At 35.8% G+C, this 27,054-nt stretch overlaps 1 protein-coding gene across 6 annotated transcripts in view; it reads right to left on the bottom strand.

Annotated features, from left to right (window-relative positions):
- Positions 1 to 27,054, bottom strand: part of CSPP1 (centrosome and spindle pole associated protein 1) — a 139,604-nt gene that overhangs the window by 87,575 nt on the left and 24,975 nt on the right. For all 6 annotated transcript variants that reach the window (XM_053559506.1, XM_053559505.1, XM_053559501.1 and 3 more), the window contains exons 6-10: positions 24,784 to 24,864; positions 23,091 to 23,189; positions 21,546 to 21,991; positions 5,104 to 5,202; positions 3,476 to 3,546 (exon numbers count right to left, since the gene is read on the bottom strand). In XM_053559506.1, the coding sequence (XP_053415481.1) occupies positions 3,476 to 3,546; positions 5,104 to 5,202; positions 21,546 to 21,991; positions 23,091 to 23,189; positions 24,784 to 24,864 (796 nt within the window). The remainder of the gene's footprint in view (positions 1 to 3,475; positions 3,547 to 5,103; positions 5,203 to 21,545; positions 21,992 to 23,090; positions 23,190 to 24,783; positions 24,865 to 27,054) is intronic.

The raw sequence follows: 27,054 nt of genomic DNA, 5'->3' as shown, positions 1-27,054 counted from the left end.
CTTACAGAGCGGAGTATTTCCACTCAGCTGGGCAAACAAACTAAGGGTGACATGTAAATTGAACTATTCTCAGACTTGAGACACAGGAGAGAAATTCAAGCTCCAGCCTGTTACTGTGAAATTCTCAGTAGTCTTACAGGGAAGACACTATGTAGTAGTAAGACTAAATCCTGGAACAAAGTGTACTCTAGGTGTCCTCAGCCAAGCTTAAAACAGGACTCAAACAGATCAAACTGGTCCTTAGCAACAGAGAAATGTAACCATGGTAGGCAAAATTATGTTCCCTGACCCCTAGTGCAGACTTCCTTGAGTGCAGGTGGGATCTATGATATGCTTTTATACCAAAAAATATGGAAAGGTGAAAAAAATGCAGGTAAAATCAAAGTATTAAATCAATTAATTGTTAAGAATCAAAGGGAAATTATCTTGTGTGAACTTCATATAATCAAGTGAAAGCTCTTTGAAGAGGGACTTGGCCACTCCTAAATTCAGAGAGTATCCATGCTGGCATAAAGTGAGCAGCCACGGTAACAGGGCCCCATGGCAGGGAACAGAAAACAACCTCTAGACACCAGGGGTAGTTCTCCACTGGGCATGAGGATGGGCCCTCAGCCATATAACTGGGCATCTAGTAAGCCAGGGTCCTACAAGGAAATGAATTCTTCCAACAATGTAAATGAGCTTAGAAGCAGATTCTTCCCTAATCAAGCCAAAAGATGATAAACTCAACCCGGCTGACATCTTAATTATAGCCTGTTAAAATCCTGAACAGAAAATCTGCTCAATAAGCCATTCTCAGACTCCTGACCCACAAGAGTTTCTGCCTGAATACAACTCCCAGATACTCATGAGAAAAAATGAAATGGGAAAATATGTACATAAGATCTGAAGAAGACTCTTAACACACAGACACAAAAAACTCTGCAGATGGCCTCTTATATAAAGCAAAAGATGCAAACTACTGGTTCAGAGATAGACATCCAGCTTAGACTTATCATCCTATACGCATACATAGCAAAACCTTGCAACTGTTAGAGGAAGGGCAGAAAAATCTGGTGCAAAGCCCTCCACAGACATAAAGGAGAGTTTGGCAACCCCTCTCGGTTAGGGAAAGAACACTGACTGAGCAAAATCCATTCCTGAGACCCAAATGTGCAGGACCAGCCTTGTACCGAGTAGTAAGCAATAGAAATCTATTACTGGGGTGGGGGAAGTAGTGTGGAAAAAAGAGATGTCCTCTCTGTCAAGAGCATGTAGGTCTTACTGAAAACTGGTAAAGTAGCTCACACCTTGGGGGGGCCAAGGCAGGACAATCACTTCAGGCCAGAAGTTTGAGACCAGCCTGGGCAACAAGCAAGATCCCATCTCTACAAAGAAATAATGCAAGAACTTTAAGAGAATCCTTCTGGCACTCTTATCCCATAATAAGGATAAGATAGAGAATTCAACACTTCTCTCTACACAATTGATAGAAGCAGATAAAAATCATTAAGGATATACAAGACATGAACGTGCTTATCAATCATAAACTACTTATACTCAACAATGGTACTAAGTATATCCCTTCAAATACATACTAAACACCAATAGAGACTATATTCTGAGCCATTAAAAAAGGTATTAGAGAAATTCAACAAACCTGAAATCATACAAATTATGTTCCTGGACCATAAGCTACTTAAACAAGCAGTCAATAACAAAAGGCAGAGGAAAATCACCAAAAATTAAAACAAATACTTTTAAATAACCAATGGTTCTGTTGTAATCCCACAACACATTGATATGTCACCATAAGCAATCATGTTTTTTTTAATAAAACAAAACACCCCATGTGACATCTGGAACAAAATTATGAGAAGATAAATTTCAGTTCAATTGCAATGACAATTTAAAAAAACTGTGAATATCATAATAGAGTCAACTACACATGGAACATGCTGCCTCTGAAAAGAGTGTCTATAATGTATGTATAAATACACACGTAGTTTGGGGGAATAAAACATAACAACTATGAGAAAAGTCACTGGGTTAAATGACTTTAATGGTTTGTTCCAAACATTAGAATCTATTATCTCACCAAATATTTATCTATAATTCCTAGATTGCATTAATAATAAACTCATGTGATTCATCTATAAAATGTCAGGATAGAGTTAACACTTTCATTGATAAAATTAATCATCAGTGGGATCTCAGCTCAGAAAGTCATTTATCCTACTTTTACCACATTTAACAAAATACATCATAAGAATATCGCTTTCCCTACATGCTACTGATCAGTTAAATTGGTCAGTGTGCACTTACAGATATTATACAAGGATGAAATTGTAGATAGCATGACATTTTTCTCACAATAGCCACTTCAGGAAACAAAGATCTAAGAATAGAGTATGATTAGGTATCTCTAAACCGAGACTAAAAATAAATTATTGACTGCTTTTTGGTTGAATGAACTAAGCTGGTTACCCAATTTCTTCACATACTTTACTAAAACCAAATTTCTGTTAATTTTTTTTATAAGTTTTCACATAAAGAGCAGACCTCTTTTCTACTTCAAGGTACAAATAGGAAAGACACTTTCTGAAATTAAATTGTGACAAGCCACTTTCTTATGAAAGACAGAACACAACAATAGCCCAGGATGAAGGAGAGAAATGGAGTGGGAAGGGAGGGGAGACAGGAGGTTCGACAGAGGTAGGGTAAAAGGCAGGACCACACCTACAGAGCGTATTGCAAGGGTACAAAGTTACATCTGTCAAATGTAGAACATAAATGTCTTAACACAATAATCAAGTAAATAAAGCGAAAGCTATGTTGATTGGTTTGATGTAACCACGTCAGACTGTATAAAAAAAAAAAATCAACACATTGTACCCTACATATGCATAAATATATTCATGATCTATGTGTATATGACTTAATTAAAAAAAACTGTGACAAGTGTAATAGAGCAAATCAATAAGCTTATATGTATATTCAGCAAAAACTTTAACTTCTGATAAAATAAATAGAAAATATGGACCATTATTATGATTTGAGCAAAAACATCTTCTCAGAAACTACATGAATAGAATGAAGAAACAAAGGTTTAGTTCAGAGAAACTGAACTAAAATATAAGGCAATTTTGTACTAGTTGAAAAAACAAGAAAAAAGAATGAAAGAAAAGAATTATCACATAAATCAACAATATTAGAAATAGCTACACTCCAACTAAGGGCTAATAAGATATGAAATTAAAAGCTTATTACTGAAACTAATAATAGTTTCACTTATAATCTATACAGAACACATTACGAAATAAGTTATTTAGCTTTATAATTATACATAGACATAATACATATTAAATGTTTAGCTTACTGCCCAGCAAAAAGCACTCTATTAGTAAAAGTAATATTAATTATAAACTGAGTTCTCACTAAAAAGCTTTTATAAGACACTCTGCACACTCTAACCAATCAGACATTTTGTACATACCAAAAAGCATCCCCGCAAAAGGACTACAGAGCTCCTGAGGAGCAGATGTGGATGGCTCATTACCTTGAGCACTATAAAAAAAAGAGACAAAGAAATAAAATCCACATAATTTTCAGAAAGAAAAAATTTATAGTAAATGTAGATATGAGTCACTGCCCTTTTGAAGTACTATGAACACTATAATATTAATATTTCCTTTTTTTGTTGTTGTTACAGTTTTTGGCCAGGGCTGGGTTTGAACCCACCACCTCAGGTATATGGGGCCGACGCCCTACCCCTTTGAGCCACAGGCACTGCCCAATATTTGCTTATTTTTTAAGCAAGGTAAAAAGTCATAGCATTTTATCTCTTCCTATACTGAGACCCCAATGTATTCAGGTTCTAAAAAAACCTTTTCTAGCAAGACTTGGTGGATTACACCCTGTAATTCTAGCACTCTGGGAGGCTGAGGCAGGTGGGTCACCTGACCTTAGGAGTTCGAAACCAGCCTGAGCAAGAGTTTTTCCATAAAAAAATGGAAAAACTAGCCAGACATTGTGGGAGGTGCTGTAGTCCCAACTACTAGGGAGGCTGAGACAAGAGAATCACTTAAGTCCAAGAGTTGGAGGTTGCTGTGAGCTATGACACCAGGACGCTCTACCCAGGGCAACAGAGTGAGACTCTGACTCAAAGAAAAAACAAAACAAAAACAAACAAAAAAAAACACCTTTTCATTAGCCTGCTTCACTGGCTATTTAGGTTCTCAAGTAAAATCCTTTTTAATAAAAACAGTTACCCCAGTAAGGAAAATGAGTATTAAGTGTACATTAATTAATTCTAAAAAAGAAAAACAAAATGTGACCTCTGCACATACTTGAAAAAGAACAGAATCCCTAAAAAACTCCTTTCTTGGAAGACAGAAAAAAGATAACTCCCTCAAAGAAAATTAATTAATTAGAACCAAACAGCAAATTCTCTTACTGCAAGTAATGCTTATATATTACTTTCTTTGACAAAAACAGCCACCTTTCTTGACATATGACAATAGTATCTTCATTATATACCATAGATTTGGAACTATTTATCCTTATGTATAACACAAGCTACCAAAATAATTAAAATTATAGAGACATTAATATAAAACATGTAACATTAACATAAAACACATTAATATAAACACATATCCTTCCTTTTCAACATGACAGAAATATACATGAGTATGAATTTTAGAAAGCAAGCATACAAGCTGAAAATCAAAAATCAATTCTGAAGAAAAATTCACACTGCAGAACATTTTCAATGTATCCAATCAACTTGTAGTGCCATGACTCCAAGATATCTTACAGTGAATTTTACTCCACTAAATTCAATTTATGGACTTTGTTTCTTAATTTATTTCTCCTTTCAACTTATTCAGGACACCTTAGCATACTTTATAACCAAAAATTTGTTCTTCAAAAGAATGCTGCAAAGTACTATAAATTTTCATTTAACACTACCTCCTCCCCTATTTTTTCCCCTTTAATTCAATCTTCTCAAATAAGTAAGGCTGCTAATATACCATACCTTTCACTTCTTTGGTAAGCCACTGTTAAGCAGGTGCTGTTTCACAGAGTAATGACTGAGAGAATTAACATTACATACTGTACCTTTTATTTCCAGCAGATGCAACTCGTACGTCTGACTGTTCAGTCACATCACCATCATGCTCCCTAGGAGGCACGTTCTCTCGTTTGTTCCCCTGCGTCCTTAAAAACACATTAGCTTACAGAGCATGTTGCACATACAGTGGTCCTTTGTACATCTTTTTAGTGATTTTACATTTGATATTGGAAACATTAAAGGAAGCAATGTTATAATGAAGCTTTACCGTTAACATGTTCTAAAATTAACTCAGAGATTTGTCTCAGGTAGGATCTGCTGGTTACTCAGACATGAAGAGTTTGAATTTAACAGTCTTTTTAAAAGGCTATTATAAATTATTTCAATATAATTTTTCAAAAATTTTAATTTTAAAATTACAAATATTCTAACTTTTTTTAAATCATTCACTTAAAAAGTGAATAACTGAGTACCTACTATGTTCCAAGTAGTATTCTAGGCACTTGGTATTCATACACAGACCCTGCATTTATAAAGATTATAGTCAAATACTCAAAAAAAATCAATTTTTAAATCAAAATTCTTAGATTCTGGGAATTATTATGTATAAATCTTTTAACTTAAAAAAAACAGTAGTCTTATCAACAAATTAAATCAAATGTAGCAAAACATGACTTCCATTAACAGTATAAATCAGATGAAAGAATAAATGTTACCAACAGATGAGTGAAAATATAAACAAACAGGCTGGCAGAAAATGATTAGTTCACTGTATTCACAAGGTTGTAAACAACAAAAAGAAATACTGGAATGCTTTTATTTCCTTTCTAAAAAAAAATCTTATTAGAAAATAATAATATTGAAGTATTTTTCAAGGAGTTTTTTTCCATTTGGCAAACATTGATTATTTTTTAACTTAATTTCCCATACCAGAAGCCAACATGACTTTTTACACCAACATATATCAGCATCCATGAAAACGAGCATTCCATGAGTAATATAACTTTACATGTCTACTATGTTACCAAACCATTCTTTCTGAAGAAGCATATTAGGAAGAAAAATGGTTGTTAAAATATTCTTCAATATTTTAGGTGAATTCTATTATTGCATCAGGAAAAATGGCAATTTTTAGTAAAACAGTAGCTTTTCACTCTCCATAGAACCAGTATATAAAATGCTTCAATTCACTTATTTCCATCAAACAAGCCATTGTAAATATCACCTGCAGAGAAATTTGGAATTTTAACATTAACTATGACTTGGCATATCATCTGGCTTCCATTTTTTTATCCATATCTAAAACAGAGCACCCCACAAGCCCTTTCAAAAAAGAATTTCAGCCAGGCACAGTGGCTCACATTTGTAATCCCAGTACTTGCGGAAGCTGAGGAGGGTGGATCACTGGAGGCCAGGAGTACGATGACAGCCTAGGCAACATAGCAAGACCCCTATCTCTACAAAAGATTTTTTAAAAATGAGCCTGGTATGGTGTGTGTGCCTATAGTCTAGCTTCCTGGGAGGCGGAGGCAGGAGAATCACTTGAGCCCAGGAGTTTGCTGCTGCAGTGAGCTATGATGGTGGCACCGCACTCCAGCTTAGGCAACAGGGTAAGATCCTGTCTCCCAAAAAAATGAAAGAAGAATTTCAAATTTATTTAAAATTATCAAAACAGAGCTCATATAAGTTTAGGGTCATTCCCAACCATTCCCTTAACAAACAGGTAAATAAAAATGTAACTCAAATTCATAATTAACAATGCCAAGCAACCAGATTTAGCTAATCTGGATCTCTATAAACACGTATGTGCAGAAAAGAGTTAACATGGCAGGCCTGAGCCTGCCTATCCTTACTTACAAAAGCCTGACAGCATAGCTGGCCCTCAGCTGGTGCCTGGGAGCATATGTTCTGAGAGGGTTCCCTCCATTCCTGGAACTGATAAGAGTGGTTCACTATGCCTAAACTGTACAAACAATATATTATAGTTTAGGCGCTTTCCTTCAAAGAGTCTGGAATTTCAGTACATAAATAAGGATAAGAGTGCCTATATTATCAGCCCCCAGTAAAAACCTTGGGCACTGAGTCTCTAATGAACATTCCCCATACTGTCACAATTTAATGCAGGAGGAAGTAAGCATCTCCTGTGTGACTTCAGTGGGAGAGAACTCTTAGAAGCTTGCCCCTGGTTTCCTTCAGACTTTGTGCCATATGCCTTTTTCCTTTGCTGATTTTGCTTTGTATCCTTCTGCTATAGTAAATCATAGCCATGAGCACAATTATACCCAGAGTCCTGTGGATATTCCTAGCAAATCACCAATTCTGGGAGCTGTCTTGGGAAACCAAGACATAATACACAAAAGCAAATTCATTAATATGATAAAGAGCTGTCAACACCAATAAAAAAAATTTAAATACACAGAAATTCAAAGTTCTACTTTGAAGGCGGATCACAGAACTAAAATCCACTTTGACATACACAAACTTTTTCCGAAATTTACCCAAGGGTTTAGGGCTTTCTGCATTTTCAGTGAAGCTGTCTAAAAACAATATTTGCATTTATAATTCTAGTATATCTTTAAACAGCTGGACCCAACGTATCTACATTAAAAAATGTCTGATAGGCTCTTCAGAATATATAGGTAACTTCATAAAGCAATCACCATAAGCACCAGAGGTCATTTTCAAAGTTCATTAAAGAAATTTGAGAAATACTTTTATTTATGTATAAGGCCCACCATCTCTTTGCTAAAATCTACAGTAAAACAATAAAGACCTGCCAGTGATATGAAAGATATTTTAAGGTGTATCTTTCACTGAAGAAAAAGAAATCATTAACAGCATTTATAAAAGTCCCCTCCGTCAGGGCGGCACCTGTGGCTCAAAGAAGTAGGGCGCCAGCCCCATATACAGGAAGTGGCAGGTTCAAACCTGGCCAAAAACTAAAAAAAAAAAAATCCCCTCTATCACTGATAATTACAACAAAATCAAGACTGAAAAAAAAATGTTTCAGATGCTAAATAAAGAGCAGAGATAAGTATTTCCCTAACAAGATCATAAAATCCTAAAGAATCCTATTCAATTTCATAAAGTGACTGATAGGATTGTGCTCATGTTTATTAAATCAAGGAAGAATTACTGTTTACAAACAGAAGGGAACTTTAAGTATAGTATGGAAAGTTAGCCACCTCATCCTCTATAAAAAAAAACCCTAGTTTTGATGCCATTTCTTTCATGCACTAAAATTTTTTCAAACTTCTAATAAATTTAGCATGTAATCATTCTTAACTATCCCTGTTAGTTCATTTTAACAGCATGGTCTTATAATTATAGTGGTCTTATAATTTATTTTTATAACCTATACTGAGGCAAATAAAGTCCTCTCTGAAGAAAGAAAGTGGTGAAAGTCAGAAGTGGTTTTACCATTGCTAGTTCTCTTTAATTTTCTCAACATTAAGGGGTAATAATATCTAGAAGTAATGACCACTAAATATCAACAACCTGATTCTAATCAAAGTCCATCAGGGTTCAGTTGGGTCCAGCACGTCCCCCTGGAAATCCTTTCTATTTAGCTGTGGCAATACCACATTAATTCTGTCCCTGTGACACAAAAGAAATCTAAATATTCTATGGTTTTAAATACATAGGTTCTCTTATCCCCACCCTCAACACACTGGGTTTTGTTAGAAAGGGACACATCACATAAAGGACAGTTTGCTTCTTCTGAAATGCAAATCAGATAGGACAGAGGAATGAAATAAAGAAGCTGACCACCCAAGGGACTATAACAAATTGGTCAACATAAGGAACTAGCCCTACGTGTGGTACATGTCTGGTCCGTGAAAATTAGGTCAACTTAAGGAGGTGGTCACAGTAGGGAGGTGGTCAATTGTAGAGGTTCTGCTGGAATTGCAAAATGGTTTCACATCACACCAACAACAACAAAAAAAAAATGTTAAATGGAAAAAGCTTTTTCTATTTCCTTGAAGACATGGGTCAACAACTCTATTTGATTAAGTAAAAATCTTAATGTCCAAAGAGAGCAGGTATAGGCTAGAGGCCCAGTTCACCTTAAAAATTAACACATTTTAATCTTTTTTTTTTTTTTTGAGACAGAGCCTCAAGCTGTCACCCTGGGTAGAGTACTATAGCATTACAGCTCACAGCAACCTCCAACTCCTGGCACCAAGTGATTCTCCTGCCTCCGCCTCCCAAGTAGCTGGGACTACAGGCGCAGACTATTTATTGGTTGCAGTTGTGATTGTTGTTTGGCAGGCCTGGGCTGGATTTGAACCCACCAGCTCAGGTGTATGTGGCTGGTGCTTTAGCCACTTGAGCCATAGGCACCCGAGCCAACACATTTTACGCTTTAAAGAAAAAAGAGAAAAGAAACAACAACAAGAAAATCTCCTTTACAAAATAAAAGCAAACTATTTAAAACCACTGTAATTTTCAACTAATTTAAATATGAATACACTTCTAAGTGATAACTGAATAACTTTTCCTTTTTCCTTAGTAAAACACAGAATCAGACTACTCTAGAAACAATTTACAGTGTTTACCCTAAAATTACTATAAAAACATAGTAGAACCTCTGTAAGTTGACTACCAAGGTACTATAACAAACTGGTCAGCATACAGAAGTAGTCAACATAAGGACTAGGCCTACTGCAATGAGATATACACGTGGTGCTTATCTGGTCTACAAAAATTAAGTCAACTTAAGGAGGTGGTCAGTGTAGGAAGGTGGTCAACTATGGAGGTTCTATTGTATTTGCCATCTGTTGTTCCTACATTGATATAACACACAGGAAAGAAGAATACAATTTCTCTTTACCTAAAAAGAAAAAAATAATCTAATTCATAATAATGGTAAGTACAACACTTTACTCTTATATTATGAATTTCTCTCTTGTGAATGAGATCTGAGAAAGAAATTTAAAGAAAAACTCTGAGATGTTAACTGTGGGTCACCATTTTTTTCATTATTTTCAGTTTTTTCCAATGTTTGTCTCTACTTCAATAACATTTATTTTCTATTATCATCTCTATTTCTAAGGTGAGGAAAATAATTACTAAAATGGCTCTTCCAAAGACAAATGAGAATTAACTACTGAAAGAAAAACCAAACCAAATAACTTATTTAACAAGCCTTTCTCATTTATGTCTCATGTATTAACCACATACACTTCTAAAAAAAAACAAGTAAGCACTATACTAAGTAAGCACTTAAGCTTCATGGCTAACAGAGATTCTAATTTAACCCGAAGTGTTAGTTCAGAATTTTGTAAATGACTATTAATTATAAACTAGCAAATTTCAACATTTAAGTAGAATGGAAATGCTAACTACATTAATCACAGAGGAACAAAAGCCAGAATTTTTCAATGCTTAATACTTATTTAACTCACTAACACTGATTAAAGCAAAATGTAATAAAGTAATACATTAACTTCTACAGCTCAAGTTAATAATAAATGATAAAAACTTGGATGACTGTATTTAAATTAGCCTGTAAATTCCAAAGTCTCAAAGATACGCTGTTAAATTCAACTATAGAAAGTTCCTAAAAGGTTATAAACCTTATTTAAATCAATAAACATGTATAAAAAATAATACACATATGCATGCAGAATACAATTGTTGATCACAATGCTAAACATCTTGTTAATTATTTAAGAACACTGCCAATGATTCATACTACGAGTTAAAGAAAATAACAATTTTCTGAGGTAAATTTTAGCTTTGCCATACTTAAAATGGGGGAAATATTGCATTAATAAATACACACATATATTATGTTACATGAAAAAGTTCATAGTGTAATTAGAAAGGAACTGAGATCAAAATTATAAAAATAAAAATTATAAAACAAAACTAGAATTTATCAGCTACTTCTAGGAGAAAAAAAAAACAAGGGAAACTTTGAGGAATGGAGGAAAATTAATTTTATACTTCTCATAATCCTTTGTAATCTTTTTGTCAAGAACTTCTGGTTAATATTAGATCGCTTGACCACCTGTAATCTTAGCACTCTGGAAGGCCGAGGTGGGGGTAGGGGTGAGGGGTTGCCTGAGCTCACAAGTTTGAGTTTAGTAGACTCCATCTACTAAAAATAGAAAAACTAGCCTAGCATAGTAGCCCAAGCCTATAGTCCCAGCCATTTTTGGGGTGGGGGAGACACTGAAGCAAGAGGATTCCTAAAGCTCAAGAGTTTAAGTTTGCTGTGAGCTGTGACACTACAGCACTCAACCCAGGGCAGACAGAGTGAGACTGTCTCAAATAAATAAATAAATAAAGTAAGAATAAATGCTTGGAGTAAGAAACCAAATGCAGTTCCACCTTTCTTTAACATTTCAGCAATAAATAGAATCATTTCTCCTACCAATCAATCTACCTATTAAATATACAATACCGAAGGACTGATATAAAAATTCAGGGGCAGGAGGGTCGCAAATAAGGAATTTATAAATCTAAAATATAAAAATTCAATTTTAACTTCAACTGACGGAGACATAGATAAAACATCTTATATGTGAAATGCAAGAGTTGATACATTAACAAACGGAAGTAATATATAACATGATTTACATTTTGAAGAAATACTTTAAGGTGTTTAACATGCATTAATTTCACTCAACCTCATGTTTAATCTATATTTCAAATTGTGTATAAAGCCAGCACATTGTACCCCATGACTGCATTAATATACACAGCTATGATTTAATAATAAAAAAAAAAAGAAGAAGAAAAAGAATCTATGATGATTTGGGAAAATTTATATAGAGAAAGTTCGTTTCACTATGGGTTACATAAGAAAATAAGTTCTCAAATAATTAAGGTGAAATTCATTTGTTAGTTCATGTAAAAAGTTATCAAAGTAGTAGATTAAAATATATAAAAACAAAGCAACAACCATCACAGCATGTTTTGTAAAACTGCAAACTTACAACACGTGCATTACATTATACTCTAAAAGTAAACAAACACCATAAAGAAAAAAAGAAGTTTTCACATACTAAGAAGACATCATCGAGAGTCCAAATCACCTGCAGTTCCCCAATTGTGAATTTTTTCAGTTCAGGCAGCCTTTGACTACCTTCAGATGTTAGCAATTTCAAATATAACACTATTAGATTGAGAGAATTTTTTTTTTTTGAAACAGAGCCTCAAGCTGTCACCCTGGGTAGAGTGCTGTAGCATCACAGTTCACAGCAACCTCCAACTCCTGGGCTCAAGCGATTCTCCTGCCTCCGCCTCCCAAGTAGCTGGGACTACAGGATCCCACCACAACGCCCGGCTATTTTTTGGTTGCAGCCGTCATTGTTGTTTGGCGGGCCCGGGCTGGATCCAAACCCACCAGCTCAGGTGCATGTGGCTAGCGCCTTAGCTGCTTGAGCCACAGGCGCCAAGCCTAGAGAATTTTCTACATTACAAATACATTCAGATCAGAGAAACTACAATAGACACTCCAAAATTCTAATCCTTCACTCAAATTACCTAAATCAGGGTGAATATTAAAAATATTGTGTAAGCAGGACATATAGCTGCAGAAGAAACATAAGATGAAGAACTGTAAAATATATGTATTATTATTAATAATGAGAATACTCAATGTGCTAGTAGTATTACCCCTGAGAAAATTTTCTAAAATACTAAAAAGTAATCTATTTAGACCAACAGATAAAGCAGGTCCCATAAACTCCTCAAAATTTAGATTTAACTCCCTTTCAAGTTAATAAGTGAATGGCAAATATAGGACCCTATGGTATTTCTATCTGCAAATCAAAAGTTAGGTTCAACTAGAGCAGTGGTTCTCAACTTTCCTAATGCCGCAACCCTTTAATACAGTTCCTGTGGGTTATAACCCAAGGTTGAGAACCACTGAACTAGAGTGTGTCCCAAAGGTCACCCATAACTTTGTCATACATAGAAAAATGAGCAATTATGGCTAAATGTACCTTTATTTACGAAATTTTCATTACAAAATTTTACAGAGAAGCAGCCAACACGTAGAGCATACTTTGTAAATACAGCAGAACCTCTGTAAGTTGAGGGGGACCGTAACAAACTGATCAACATACAAAGGTGGTCAACATAAAGAATTAGGCCTACTACACAGGTGCCATGTCTGGTCTTTGAAAATTAGGTTGACTTAAAGAGGTGGTCAACTATGCAGATTTTACTGTATTTTGTAAAATCTTTCAATGTCCACTTTGTAAATAAAAGTACATTTAGGGTTTCCAGGAGAAGATGGTGGCGAGTAGCAGCTTCTTTGCAACTGGACACAGTGAAATTGGGGAGAGAAGACTCCGGGCATCTCTGGCTGGTGGAATCTTCCCAGAAACATCCCTTTGGGAACACAGGGAGACAGCCAGAGACTTATGGACCCCACGAAGATAAAAACAGTGGAGAACTGGCAAGTGGTGGGTGCCGTTCATTTGGTCTTGGTCTGAGGCCATAGCTGTAACTACACCAACAGCAAGATTGTAAACTTACCTGTGGGCTATTTGTGTTTTTGGACTTGGACACTTGATTGAACCACCTCAGGAAATCCTGGGCGAGAGTGCGGATGACTTTGAGCTTTTTCTAGGGCCAAAGACTGAACCGTTGAGCGGGAGGGGAGCTAATATGTTCAGCTGTGGGCAGCCTGCACAGCCACTGTGGGAAAACAGCCCCTGCAGGCTCCACCCTCAGGGTCGGAGTGTGAGAATCAGCAAGTAAACTAGTGACTGAGCAGCCCAAAGGCGGGGACCGAAAAGCTAGGGATGAGTGGAAATCTCAGTGTTTGGGAGATTACAGCCTTGGCCTTCAGGGGCATAGAGTGAGACTGGTTTGGGTGCACTAGATAAACGGGCAACCACTTCAGAAGAGATCTCAGCAACAAGTGTTTCCTGGGAAAGCTTCTGCCTAGCCAAGGATAACAGTTGAAAGTGTTTTTTAAGCAGGCTGAGGATAAGCTCTCAAGCCTGTGGGGTTTGAGAAATCAGCAGAGACCTCCAGTCTCCATCTCGGACATCTGTATGAGCATTGTGATTAATATCTCATACCCCACAAGATCACCTATTGCCCGGACAATATTCAGTAAGATAGATATACTGTTTTGTTTTTTTGTTTGGGGTTTGTTTTTAATTTCAACATATTCCCTCTAGATTTTCCTTTTTTCTTCTTTATGTTCTTTTCTTTTTCCTTCTTCATTTTTCTAGTTTAAATATAATTTTCCATTGTTGCTTTCTTTAACAATAAGAACTTCATTTTTGCTAGTGTTTCTGCCCCTATTATTTGGTTCCCCTCCGCCCCCAATTTTATCCAATAAGGGTTTTTGTTTCTTTTGGTTTGATTGATAGTATTTTTGTCTTTCCTCTCTACTTCATGGAGGTGGGGTACTGTGTCTGAACAGGCTGGCAATGAGCTGCTGACCTCAAGGGAACCACCCAACCCAGGAAACCCAGAGGTTGGGGGCTTTTAAGGCTGGGTCAAAGTACCCTACTATACACCTATATTGCTCCTGTCTCCCTCTTTCTGAGCCTCTCTTCTTTTTGTCATTATTCCCTTTTACTCACCCCCTCTCCTTTCCTTTTTTTCTTTCTTTCTTAAATCTTTTATCCCTTCTTGTTCTTCAGTCTTCTCATCCTTCAGGTCCTATACCAAAAGGACTCATCAAAACCTTAGGCCAGAAGCTAAGTAACTTAAAGAGCAAGAGGAAGTAAAAGGAAAACTAAGACAAGAAAACAGATAAAAGAAAACACTCATGAGGAAGAATCAGCAGAAAAATCCTGGCAACATGAAAAAAGTTCAGAGCAAACCCCCAAAGGGACCAAAAAGTAGCTACTGCAGAGGATTCCACCTATAAAGAAATGTTAGAAATGACAGAAAGGGAATTTAAAATACAGATGATGAAAACAATGAAGGAAATACTCAGAAAGTGGAAAACAACAAAAAAACAATGAAGGAAATTGCTGAGGAAGTGGAAAATAACCAAAAGGAAATCCAAAAACAGAATCAAAAAGAGATAAACGGTATGAAGAATACAGAAAGGACATAGCAGAGCTGAAGGAACTGAAGCAATTAGAGAACTTAAAGATGCAATAGAAAGTATCAACAACAGATTAGATCATGCACAAGAAAAAATCTCAGAGGTAGAGGACAAAGCTCTTGAGATAACTCAGATTTAAAGAGGCAGAAAAGAAGAGAGAAAAGTAGAACATTCACTGACAGAATTATGGGACTTTATAAATAAGCATTCAAACATACGAGTTATAGGTATCCCAGAGGGGGGAAGAAGAATGCCCCAGAAGAATGGAAGCCATACTAGAGAATATTGTAAGTGAAAATTCCCCAAATATCACCAAAGATTCTTACACACTCCTTTCAGAGGGATATAGGACCCTGGATCATCTCAACTCAAATAGTGTTTCTCCAAGACATATTGTCATAAACCTGTCCAAAGTCAAGACAAAAGAAAAGATTCTTCAAGCTGCTAGGAATAAGCGCCAATTGACCTATAGGGGCAAATCCAACAGGATGACCACAGACTTCTCTAATGAAACTTCAATCCAGAAGACAATGGGAATCTACTTTTAATCTACTTCGGCAGAATAACTTCCAGCCCAGAATTCTATATCCCGCTAAGCTAAGCTTTAAAATCGATGGAGAAATCAAATCTTTTACTGATATGCAAACACTGAGGAAATTTGCCACAAGACCAGCTCTATAGGAAATATTTCAACCTGTTCTACACACTGACCATCACAAGGAACCACCAGCAAAGCAAGCACCCAGAAATTAAAGGACAGAACCTAGCTTCCACAATGACACAAACGACAAATCTAAGCAACGGACTTTCACAAAATAAGATAAATGGAAATGCTACCACACTTACCAATTATCTCAATAAATGTTAATGGCTTGAACTCCCCACTGAAGAGGCATAATCCCCACTGACTGGCTGACTGGATTAAAAAATATAAGCCATCCATTTGCTCTCTGCAGGAAACATAGTCTCAAAAGACAAATTAAAGCTCAGAGTTAAGGGTTGGAAAACAGTGTTTCAGGCAAACGGAAACTAGAAGGAAAAAGGGGTTGCAATCTTATTTTCAGATACATGTGGATTTAAAGCAACTGAAGTCAAAAAAAGACAAAGATGGTTACTTCTTATTGGTCAAGTGAAAAATACAACAAGACATTTCAATTCTAAATATTTATGCACCAAATTTAAATGCTCCCAGATTCTTGAAACAGACCTTACTCAGTCTGAGCAGTACAATATCCTATAACACCATAATAACAGGAGGCTTTAACACCCCTCTCACAGAGCGGGACAGATCCTCTAAACAGAAATTAAACAAAGATATAAGAGACTTAAATGAGACCCTAGAACAACTGTGCTTGATAGACGTATATAGAACACTCCATCATAAAGATAAAGAATATACATTCTTCTCATCACCCCATGGAACATTCTCCAAAATTGATCATATCCTAGGGCATAAAACAAACCTCAACAGGATCAAAAGAATTGAAATTTTACCTTGCATCTTCTCAGACCACAAGGCACTGAAGGTGGAACTCAACTCCAATAAAAACGTTCAAACTCCACACAAAGGCATGGAAATTAAACAACCTTCTATTGAATGACAGATGGGTGCAGGAAGAAATAAAAAAGGAAATCATTAATTTCCTTGAGCAGAACAACAATGAAAATACAAGCTACCAAAACCTGTGGGATACAGCAAAAGCAGTACTGAGAGGAAAATTTATCACTTTAGAAGCCTACATTCGAAAAACAGAAAGAAAGCATATGAACAAACTCACAAGCCATCTGATGGAATTGGAAAAAGAAGAACAATCTAAGCCTAAATCCAGTAGAAGAAAAGAAATATCCAAAATTAAATCAGAGATTAATGAAATTGAAAAAAAAGGAATCATTCAGAAAATCAATGAAATGAGTTGTTGAAAAAATAAAATTGATAAACCTTTGGCCAGATTAACTAGAAATAGAAAAGTAAAATCTCTAGTAACCTCAATCAAACATGACAAAGGGAAAATAATAACTGATGCCACAGAGATACAAGAGATTATCTCTGAATATTACCAGAAACTCTATGCTCAGAAATTTGACAATGTGAAGGAAATGGATCAATATTTGGAATCACACCCTCTCCCTAGACTTAGCCAGGAAAAATAGATCTCCTGAACAGGCTGATTTCAAGTACTGAGATCAAAGAAACAATTAAAAAATCTTCCAACAAAAAAATGCCCTGGTCCAGATGGCTTCACACCAGAATTCTATCAAACTTTCAAAGAAGAGCTTATTCCCATATTGCAGAAATTATTCAAAAAAATTGAGGAGGAAGAAATCTTCTCCAACACATTCTACAAAGCAAACATCACCCTGATACCAAAACCAGGAAAAGACCCAATTAAAAAGGAAAATTACAGACCAATTTCACTAATGAATATAGATGCAAAAATTCTCAACAAAATCCTAGCCAAAAGACTACTGTTTATCATCAAAAAAGTCATACATCATGATCAAGTAGGTTTCATCCCAGGGATGCAAGGCTGGTTTAACATATGCAAGTCCACACACACTATTCACCATATCAACAGAAGCAAAAACAAAGACCATATGATCCTCTCAATAGACGCAAAAAAAGCATTTCATAAAATCCAGCATCCTTTTCTGATTAGAACGCTAAAGAGTATAGGCATAGGTGGCACATTTCTGAACTGATAGAAGCTATCTATGACAAACCCACAGCTAATATTTTAGTGAATGGAGTTAAACTAAAACTTTTTCCACTTAGAACTGGAACCAGACGGTTGTCTTATGTCACCACTACTATTCAACATAGTGCTGGAAATTCTAGCCAATACAATTAGGCAATACAAGGAAATAAAGGGCATCCAAATGGGAGCACAAGAGGGTCAAACTCTCCCTCTTTGCTGACGATATGATCTTACACTTAGAGAACCCCAAAGATTCAAGACTCCAGGAAGTCATCAAAAAATACAGTAATGTCTCAGGATATTAAATCAATGTCCACAATCAGTACACTCAATAACAGCCAAGATGAGAATCTAATTAAGGACACAACTCTCTACACCATAGTTTCAAAGAAAATGAAATACCTAGGAATATACCTAACAAAAGAGGTGAAGGACCTCTATAAAGAAAATTATGATACCTACGGTGCATCTTAGAATGGGTACAAGCGAAACTTACTAAGGCAGAATACAAATGTCTACATACAATAACTAAGAAAATGCCATGAAGGCTATATTAGACAGTTTGATGAAAATATTTCAGATTGTATATGAAACCAACACATTGTACCCCTTGATTGCACTAATGTACAGTTATGATTTAATAAAAAAAAATAAAGAAAATTATGAAACCCTAAGAAAAGAAATAGCAGAGGATATTAACAAATGGAAGAACATACCATGCTCATGGCTGGGAAGAATCAACATTGTTAAAATGTCTGTACTTCCCAAAGCAATCTACCAATTCAATGCCATCCCTATTAAAATACCAACATCCTACTTTCAAGACTTGGAGAAAAGGATTCTGCATTTTGTATGGAACCAGAAGAAGCCTCATTCCAGAAGAAAACCGCATTTTATATGGAACCAGAAGAACTGTCACTAAGGCAGTTCTTAGTAACAAAAATAAAGCCTGGGGGCATCACCATATCAGATTTTAGGCTATACTATAAGGCCACAGTGGTCAAGACAGCATGGTACTGGCATAAAAATAGAGACATAGACATTTGGAATCTAATAGAAAACCAGGAAATGAAACTAACAATTTACAACTACCTAATCTTCCATAAACCAAACAAGAACATACACTGGGGGAAAGACTTCCTATGGTGCTGGGAGAACTGGATATCCACATGCAAAAACCTGAAACTGGACCTGCACCTCTCTCTACTCACAAAAATTGATTCAAGATGGATAAAGGATTTCAATTTAAGGATGAAACGATAAAAATCCTCAAAGAAAGCATAGGAAAAACACTGGAAGATACCAGCCTGGGGAAAGACTTTATGAAGATGACTGCCATGGCAATTGCAATAAAAACCAAAATAAACAAATGGAACTTAATTAAACTGAAAAGCTTCTGCACAGCTAAGGAGACAACAACCAAAGCAAGTAGACCACCTACACAATGGGAAAGGATATTTGCATATTTTGAATCAGACAAAAGCTTGATAACTAGGATCTATAGAGAACTCAAATTAATCCACATGAAAAAGACAATCCCATATATCAATAGGCAAGAGAGATGAACAGAATCTTCTCTCAAGTAGACAAATGGCTAGCAAACATGAAAAAAAGCTCATCATCCTTAATTATTAGAAAAATGCAAATCAAAACCACCCTAAGATATCATCTAACCCCAGTGAGAATGGCCCACATCACAAAATCACAAAACTGCAGATGCTCACATGGATGTAGAGAGAAAGGAACACTTTTACACTGCTGTGGGACTGCAAACTAATACAACGTTTTGGAAGGAAGTATGGAGAAACCTCAAAGAACTCAAGCTTAGTCCCACTTCATCCTGCAATCCCATTACTGGGCACCTATCCAGAAGGAAAAAAATCCTTTTATCATAAGGACACTTGCCCTAGACTGTTTATCACAGCTCAATTTACAATTGCCAAAATGTGGAAACAGCCTAAGTGCCCCCCAACTCAGGAATGGATTAACAAGCTGTGGTATATGTACACCATGGAATACTATTCAGCTATTTAAAAAAATGGAGACTTTATAGCATTTGTATTAACCTAAATGGAAGTGGAACACTTACTAAAGCATCACAAGAATGGAGAAACATGAATCCTATGTACTCAATTTTGATATGAGGACAATTAATGGCAATTAAGGTTATGGGAGGGGAGGAAAAGCAGAGAGAGGGAAGGAGGGAGGGGGGCGGGGCAGGAAAAGCAGAGAGAGGGAAGGGGGGCGGGGCCTTGCTGCGTGCCACACCTTCTGGGGGCAAGACATGATTGCAAGAGGGACTTTACCTAACAAATGCAATCAGTGTAACCTGGCTTATTATACCCTCAATGAATCCCCAACAATAAAAAAAAAAAAAAAAAAAAGAATGGAGAAGCATGAATCCTATGTATTCAATTTTGATATGAGGACAATTAATGACAATTAATGACATGGTGGGGGGTAGGAAAAGGGAAGAGTAGAGAGAGAGAGAAGGAGGGAGGGGGTGGGGAAAAGGGAAGAGCAGAGAGGGAAGGAAGGAGGGGGGTAGGGTCTCAGTGTATGACACATCTTGTACCCTCAATGAATCCCCAACAATAAAAAAAAAGGACAGGTATTTTATATATATATATATATATATATATATATATATATATATATATATATATATATATATATATAAAGTACGTTTAGCTACAATTTCCTATTTTCCCTACCTATGGCAACTTTATGAGTAGCAACCTTTGGGACACCATGTATAGCAAATTTCAAGTGCAATATTCAGACAACCAGGACTTAACAAGATAAAACCTCATTGAAGCAGTTAAGAAATTACAAATAGTGTCACATAAACAATCATTCAAAGAAACTGAAAAGCATCAGAAAATCTGATCCAAAAAATTATGAATACAGGAATAAACTATATTTCTTTTTTTGTTTTTGTTGTAGATACTAGGTCTCACTATGTTGTCCAGACTGGTCTCAAACTCCTGGCCAATCCTCATCTTGGCCTCCCAAAATGCTAGGATTACAGGTATGAGCCACCACACCCATTATAAACCATATTTCATCTATATTAAAGTATCTTTTTCGGGCAGCACCTGTGGCTCAAAGGGGTAGGGCACCGGCCCCACATATGCTGGAGGTGGTGGGTTCAAACCCAGCCTCAGCCAAAAACCGCAAAAAAAATAATAATAAAATAAAGTGTCCTTTTCCCCCACATTTAAACATCTGAAACTAGGATGGCCGCTGACCTGGCTTTAAGTCAAGTAATTGCAAGTAATAGTCATTTTTCCCCTGCCAGTCATCTAGAAGCACCATGAATCAAGACAGCTTTGAATCCTTGCCTTTAGGTAATTTTGGATACTACAGGCAGCACGAATTCACACCTTGAACCTGAATTAGTACTGGTTTCCACTTTAAATTGCGAGGGAAGATTTTTTTTTTTTTAACTCCCTCCACTAGTACCAAGTTTGGGTTGTGGAAGTTTCCCTTCTGTCCATTTCTGAAGGAAAATTTACTTCCCATTTGCATACATAAGGGTGTAGCCTTTCAGTTTTCCAGCTTTATAACAGAGCCCCCATCTGGAATGTTTTCCTTTTTTTTTTCAATAGCACATAAAATAATGATGCATCTTAGAACTAACAGCGTCTTAGCATTAATAAAATATGATAAATCAAATGAAACCGTTGCTCCCTAATATAATGATAAAAAGTAACAACAGCAATATTAATAAAGAAAATAAAAATGAAACTGTAAATACCTGCCATTTGTATACACTCTCAAAAGTCTTCTATCAAAATCACTTTCAAATCTAAATCTCTCGTCCATTTCTTCACTTACTTCAGGGTCTCGGTCTGGTCTATAATATTGTCTATCAGAAACACAATCCTCATTAAATTTGTGAAATCTTCTACCTGAAATACCAGTCCTGCTTGCAAACCTTTGATGCTTTGCGTTGGAAATGCCTGCTTCTTCATTAGCTTTTTTAATAATTCTTCTATTCCTTAATTCAATTTCATCATCAAGTTGTCGATATCTGTCCTCCTCTAGTCGCCTTTGGTTCAAAAGCTCTTCGTATGCCTCTGAAGGAGTTAAGACTCCTCTCCTAGGATCCTCAGAATTTTCACAAGATGATTGTATTTGTGAAGATAAATCAGACTTAACTTGACTTACAATAACTTGATTTTTATTTCTTTGACTCGTTGGCTGTTCAATTAAAAAAGAATAAAGAAGAGATCTTAATGAGATAACATCACATAAATGGTAATTAACCCCCCAAATTAGTCTGACATTTAATCATCCATAAAAAATATCTTGTTTAAGAAAAAAAAAATTGAAGAATATTTTATCTTTCAATAAAACTTATTAAATACCAACAGATAGGCAACAGTAATATGGATAAGTGACACATACATATACATATATATATATTTTTTTTTTTTTTTTTTGCAGGTTCTGGCCGAGACTGGGTTTGAACCCGCCACCTCTGGCATATGGGGCCGGCGCCCTATTCCTTTGAGCCACAGGTACCACCTATATATATATATTTTTTCCTGAGACAGAGTCTCACTTGGTCACCCTTGGTAGAGTGCCGTGGCATCTTAGCTCCCAGCAATCTCAAACTCTTGGGTTCAAGTGATTCTCTTGCCTCCCACGTAGCTGGGACTAGAGGTATTAGCCATAGCGCACAGCTACTTTTTAGAGACAGGGGGTCTTGCTCTTGCTCAGGTTGGTTTCAAACTTGTGAGCTTAGGCAATCCACTTGCCTCGGCCTCCCAAATGCTGGGATTACAGGCGTGAGCCACCACGCCTGGCCGATAAGTGACTGTAAAAATTAACTAAATACCAATTCCTATCCAATGAGATAATAGATATACTTTGGCAGTCAAATATTACTTCAAAATATTTCAAATTAAATACTTTCTCAACACAAAGAATATAGAAAGTAGTAAATGTTTTGGCCCTAAAAATATCAACTACCTTTAAATTTGGAAAAAAATATATAGCTAGAAATTATCAATACAAAAACTTCTAAAAATAAACAAAAATCATTTAATAAATCTCATCTCTAAATTTATATATCCCTAACGACATTAAATTTTTAAAGGTAGGGTAAGTTCTTCAACATGAAATAAAACAATTTCCAAAACTAAATATTTAAATATCCTGTGTTTGATATAATTTTGGCTTTATTTTTCAAATATTTTCATAAAAAACAAGAGAAATGTCTAAAACATAAAATACTTTTAAAATACAAAATATTCAGCCTATAGTATTAAAGATTTGCTTTTAAAGCAAAACCTACCTCATTACTCTTTTCTGTCTGTCTGAACTTTTCACTGGATTCCTCTTTACCCCTGAGAAATTGATTGTATTCTTTGTTGCGTTCAAGTTTCAACCTTTCCTTAAAATAGAAATCAAAAGAAATGTTAACTTCAACTTCAAGAAAAAGTACTTTGAAGTCAAATATGAATGTCAAATCAAAATCATACAAATCAGAGCTCTTACCCAGAATCAAGCTTTCCTAATAATTTCAAAGACAGAAGTAATTCTAAGGCACAGGAGAAACAGGAAGAGTTTCAAGTCCAGTGGAGCTCTTCAAGTCTTTCTTACCACATGAAAATAAGCATGGCTACATGGTTTTGGTCCATTAATACAGGAGATCACTAAAAGAAGGGAGCTGTTTCTTTGTGAAACACCTCCATTTTGTACTACAGTAGTTACAGAGCGTAGGTGATATTTTCCAAAGAACCATGCCCGAAACTCCAGGTTTAATAACCAACAGCAATCCTAGTTAAACCAGGTACATCCAGCCAAAAGCATTCATAAATAAATCTCTCCCACTAGTAAATACAATGACTGTGTTTGCCAGGAAGTCTATCACAAGCAGATATGACGGGGTTACCTTCCTTTTTTCCTTCTCAGAGATACATAACTCCCTCCCCCAATCCTATAACCCACTCCCCCACCACCTGCTAACAATTTCCTTCCCAAAGTCAAAGAAGGATCCTCATCATATTTTAAATTTGAAAAGGTAAAATTACCCCAGATACTAAAATATCATAATGAAATGTTCTGTTAAAACACAAATATATTACATTAGGAAATGTTCTTAAACCCTAATACCTCCAATGTCACTGAAACAACATAATCTAAAAAAATACTAAAGAAACTACATCTGTCTTATGAAACTTTACTATCCATTTTTGTCCTATATACTATTTCGTGATCTCTAATTTACCTTGGGAAGAGATTTTTGTGAGAGGTCTACACTGCTTTATCATAACCACCTCTAAAGAGTATGGACATGTATTAGTGGAATAACAAAGACACTCATTCAAAGAGCCCCTACCCTCACCCCACATAAAAGGTCTCTATACTCTCAGTTCCATTCATTCCACAGAATGTCACATGGCATAAACTTTACTCAAAAACCAATGCAGACAAAAGGAATTTTGAATATTCAATTAAGTATAACCAAATACAGTAAAAGAATCAATATATTAAAGAAATACATCTCACTACATGGTAACAAATCTAATACTTAAAAATTTCTTTTAAGTATCACAACAAGGAACTCCATAGATTTTTGAAAAATAAATATATGAAGTACAGAGAAATGATGTAATTTTCTATTTACATTTTTTTATTATTTGGGATTCATTGAGGGTACAAAGAATTAGGTTATACTTATTGCAGTTTTTAGATAAAGTCCCTTTTAAAATTGTGTCTTGCCCCCAAGAGGTATGCCACACATCGTGACCCCCCCATCTCCCACCCTCCTCCCACTTCCTCATTTCCTTACCCCACCTTGTATTAGTTCATGAGTAATTGAGTACATTGGATTCTTGCTTCTCCATTCTTGTGATGCTTTACTAAAAAGAATGCTTTACTAACCTCCATCCAGGTTAATATAAAAGATGTAAAGTCAGTATGTTCTTTCATGATTTTGATACCTTGGAAAACTTCTACCCACAATAACTACTCCTAATACCTACCTTGGCAGATAACCTCTCACCAATAGGAAGAGACACTCCCAGAGTAGACGGATCTGGTTCACCCGTGGATAGAAAATTTTTCTGTATATATACACATTAAAAATATATATATTACCTAATTGCTTTTATAAAACATTTCATAAATGTCTTTACATTCTATATTCTAAATTAGTATTGCATTATGTAGAGCAAAAGAATAAAGATTGAAACTACAAATCTAGAGAGACCACACCAAAAGCAACTGGAAAAAAGATAATTTTTTTCTAATCAACAATTCCCTGAGAAGGAGAATCAGGCCTTTAATGATACTTTACTAAAAGCAGGCCTTAATTTTCATTTGCAATACACATAAATATCCGCTGATTCATGATGATTAGAAGCATAGAAAAAAGAAAACTTTCAGAATTTATAGTCCTGTTCTAAGCACATATTCTCCATTCTTAGTTCTCTACTGTTCTTTTATTCCTAAGGCAAATAAGTATAAGTATACATTTCCTATATTCAAGAGATTCAGTTAAAGAAACACACATTTTAACAAATAACTACAATCTATATACCAGCTGCAATAAAAGCATGATATTCAAAATATTATGCAAACAGAGTGATTAGCAAATGTGATTAATAAAGTTTCATTAAATCTGAGTTTACAATTTATGTTGTGTACAAAAGCTAATTTGAAAGTTGGTTATATAGGACTCTAAACTTATTTGACAAAGGAAATAAATCCACATAATTAGAGCCCTGAGTCAGTGTACTGCCTATATATTGAAAAACATTATAAACCTAATCATTCTGTAAAGTTACAAATGTTTGAAAGAAAAGAGTTCCAACCCTGGGAAAGACAGATAAAACATCCTCATTCCTTTATTGGACAATTCCCCACTCCCAACACAAGTCCAAGATGATGTTTGAAACTTTCAATAAAATGAAAAAAATAAACAAGGACAACATAGTGAGTTTTTTAAAAGCTGGACTTTAGTCATTCACTCACTCATTTAATAGGTGTTGAGCACCTACCACATGCCCAAATGCTTTGATGTATTTGGAACTTGTCAGTGAAGAAAACAGATGAAGATCCTTACCCTCCTACATACAGGTCACATTCAAACAGAGGAAAATGATAAGAAATAACAAATATAATGAAGAATAATTGTATCATATTCAAGACAGTAATATCAGCTGTGACAAAAACCAAAAAAACAAACAAACAAACAAACAAAACCCTTCTATAGGCTGGGTGCAGTGGCTCACACCTGTAATCCTAGCACTTTGGAGATAAAGGTAGAATGGTTACTTGAAGCCAGTAGTTCAAAACAAGGCAGAGTAAGAGTGAGACCTCGTCTTTAAAAAAATAGAAAAACTAGCCAGGCATGAGGGCACCTGTAGCCCCAGCTACTCAAGAAGCTGAAGGAAGAGGATCACTTGAGCCCAAGAATTTGAGGCTACTGTGAGTTGTGATCACACCACTGCACTCTAGCCTGGGCAGCAGCAAGATTTTGTCTTTAAAAAAAAGAAAAAAAAAAAAAAAAAATATATATATATATATACACATACATACATATATATTTTTTAAAACCCAGGCTATAGATAGTGCAGGCTTCTAGACGATGAGGAGGAAAAGAATGGAAATCAGGAGTTCTGTTTTGGACATGTTCTACATAAGATATCAGTTACATTTCTAAGGGAAAAGTCTGAGGTTCAGACAGACAGATCTGGACTGGAAACATTAATTTACTAATGCAATATAAAAACTTTTCTCCTAAGATCATGTCTTCTCTACATTTAGATGGTCAGGCATCTTTTATTCTAAAAACTAGGAAGAAGATGATAGTTGTTTATTTTAATAGCCCTTCTTGACAAAATTAAGAGGTTTTTTTGGCTCGGCGCCTGTGGCTCAAAAGGCTAAGTCGCCAGCCATGTACACCTGAGCTGGCGGGTTTGAATCCAGCCCACACCTGCCAAACAACAACAACAGCTGCAACAACAACAAAAAAATAGCTGGGCTTTGTGGCGGGCACCTATAGTCTCTGCTACTTGAGAGGGGGAGGCAGGAGACTCGCTTGAGCCCAGGAGGTTGCCGTTAGCTGTGATGCCACCGCACTCTACCCAGGGCAACAGCTTGAGGCTCTGTCCCCCCCACCAAAAAAAGAGGTTTTTTTAAAATTTAAATATTCATGCAAGCCAAAAGTTAGGAAGCCATGAGAGATCCAGAAGTAAGAAGGGATCCAAAAAGCTGCAGCCACTACCCCCATATCCTATGTAGTTTTCATT

Source organism: Nycticebus coucang, chromosome 13, assembly GCF_027406575.1.
Source record: "Nycticebus coucang isolate mNycCou1 chromosome 13, mNycCou1.pri, whole genome shotgun sequence".
Classification (NCBI taxonomy): Eukaryota; Metazoa; Chordata; class Mammalia; order Primates; family Lorisidae; genus Nycticebus; species Nycticebus coucang.
Note: the sequence above shows the minus strand (reverse complement) of the source record. Positions and strands in the feature narration are given on the sequence as shown.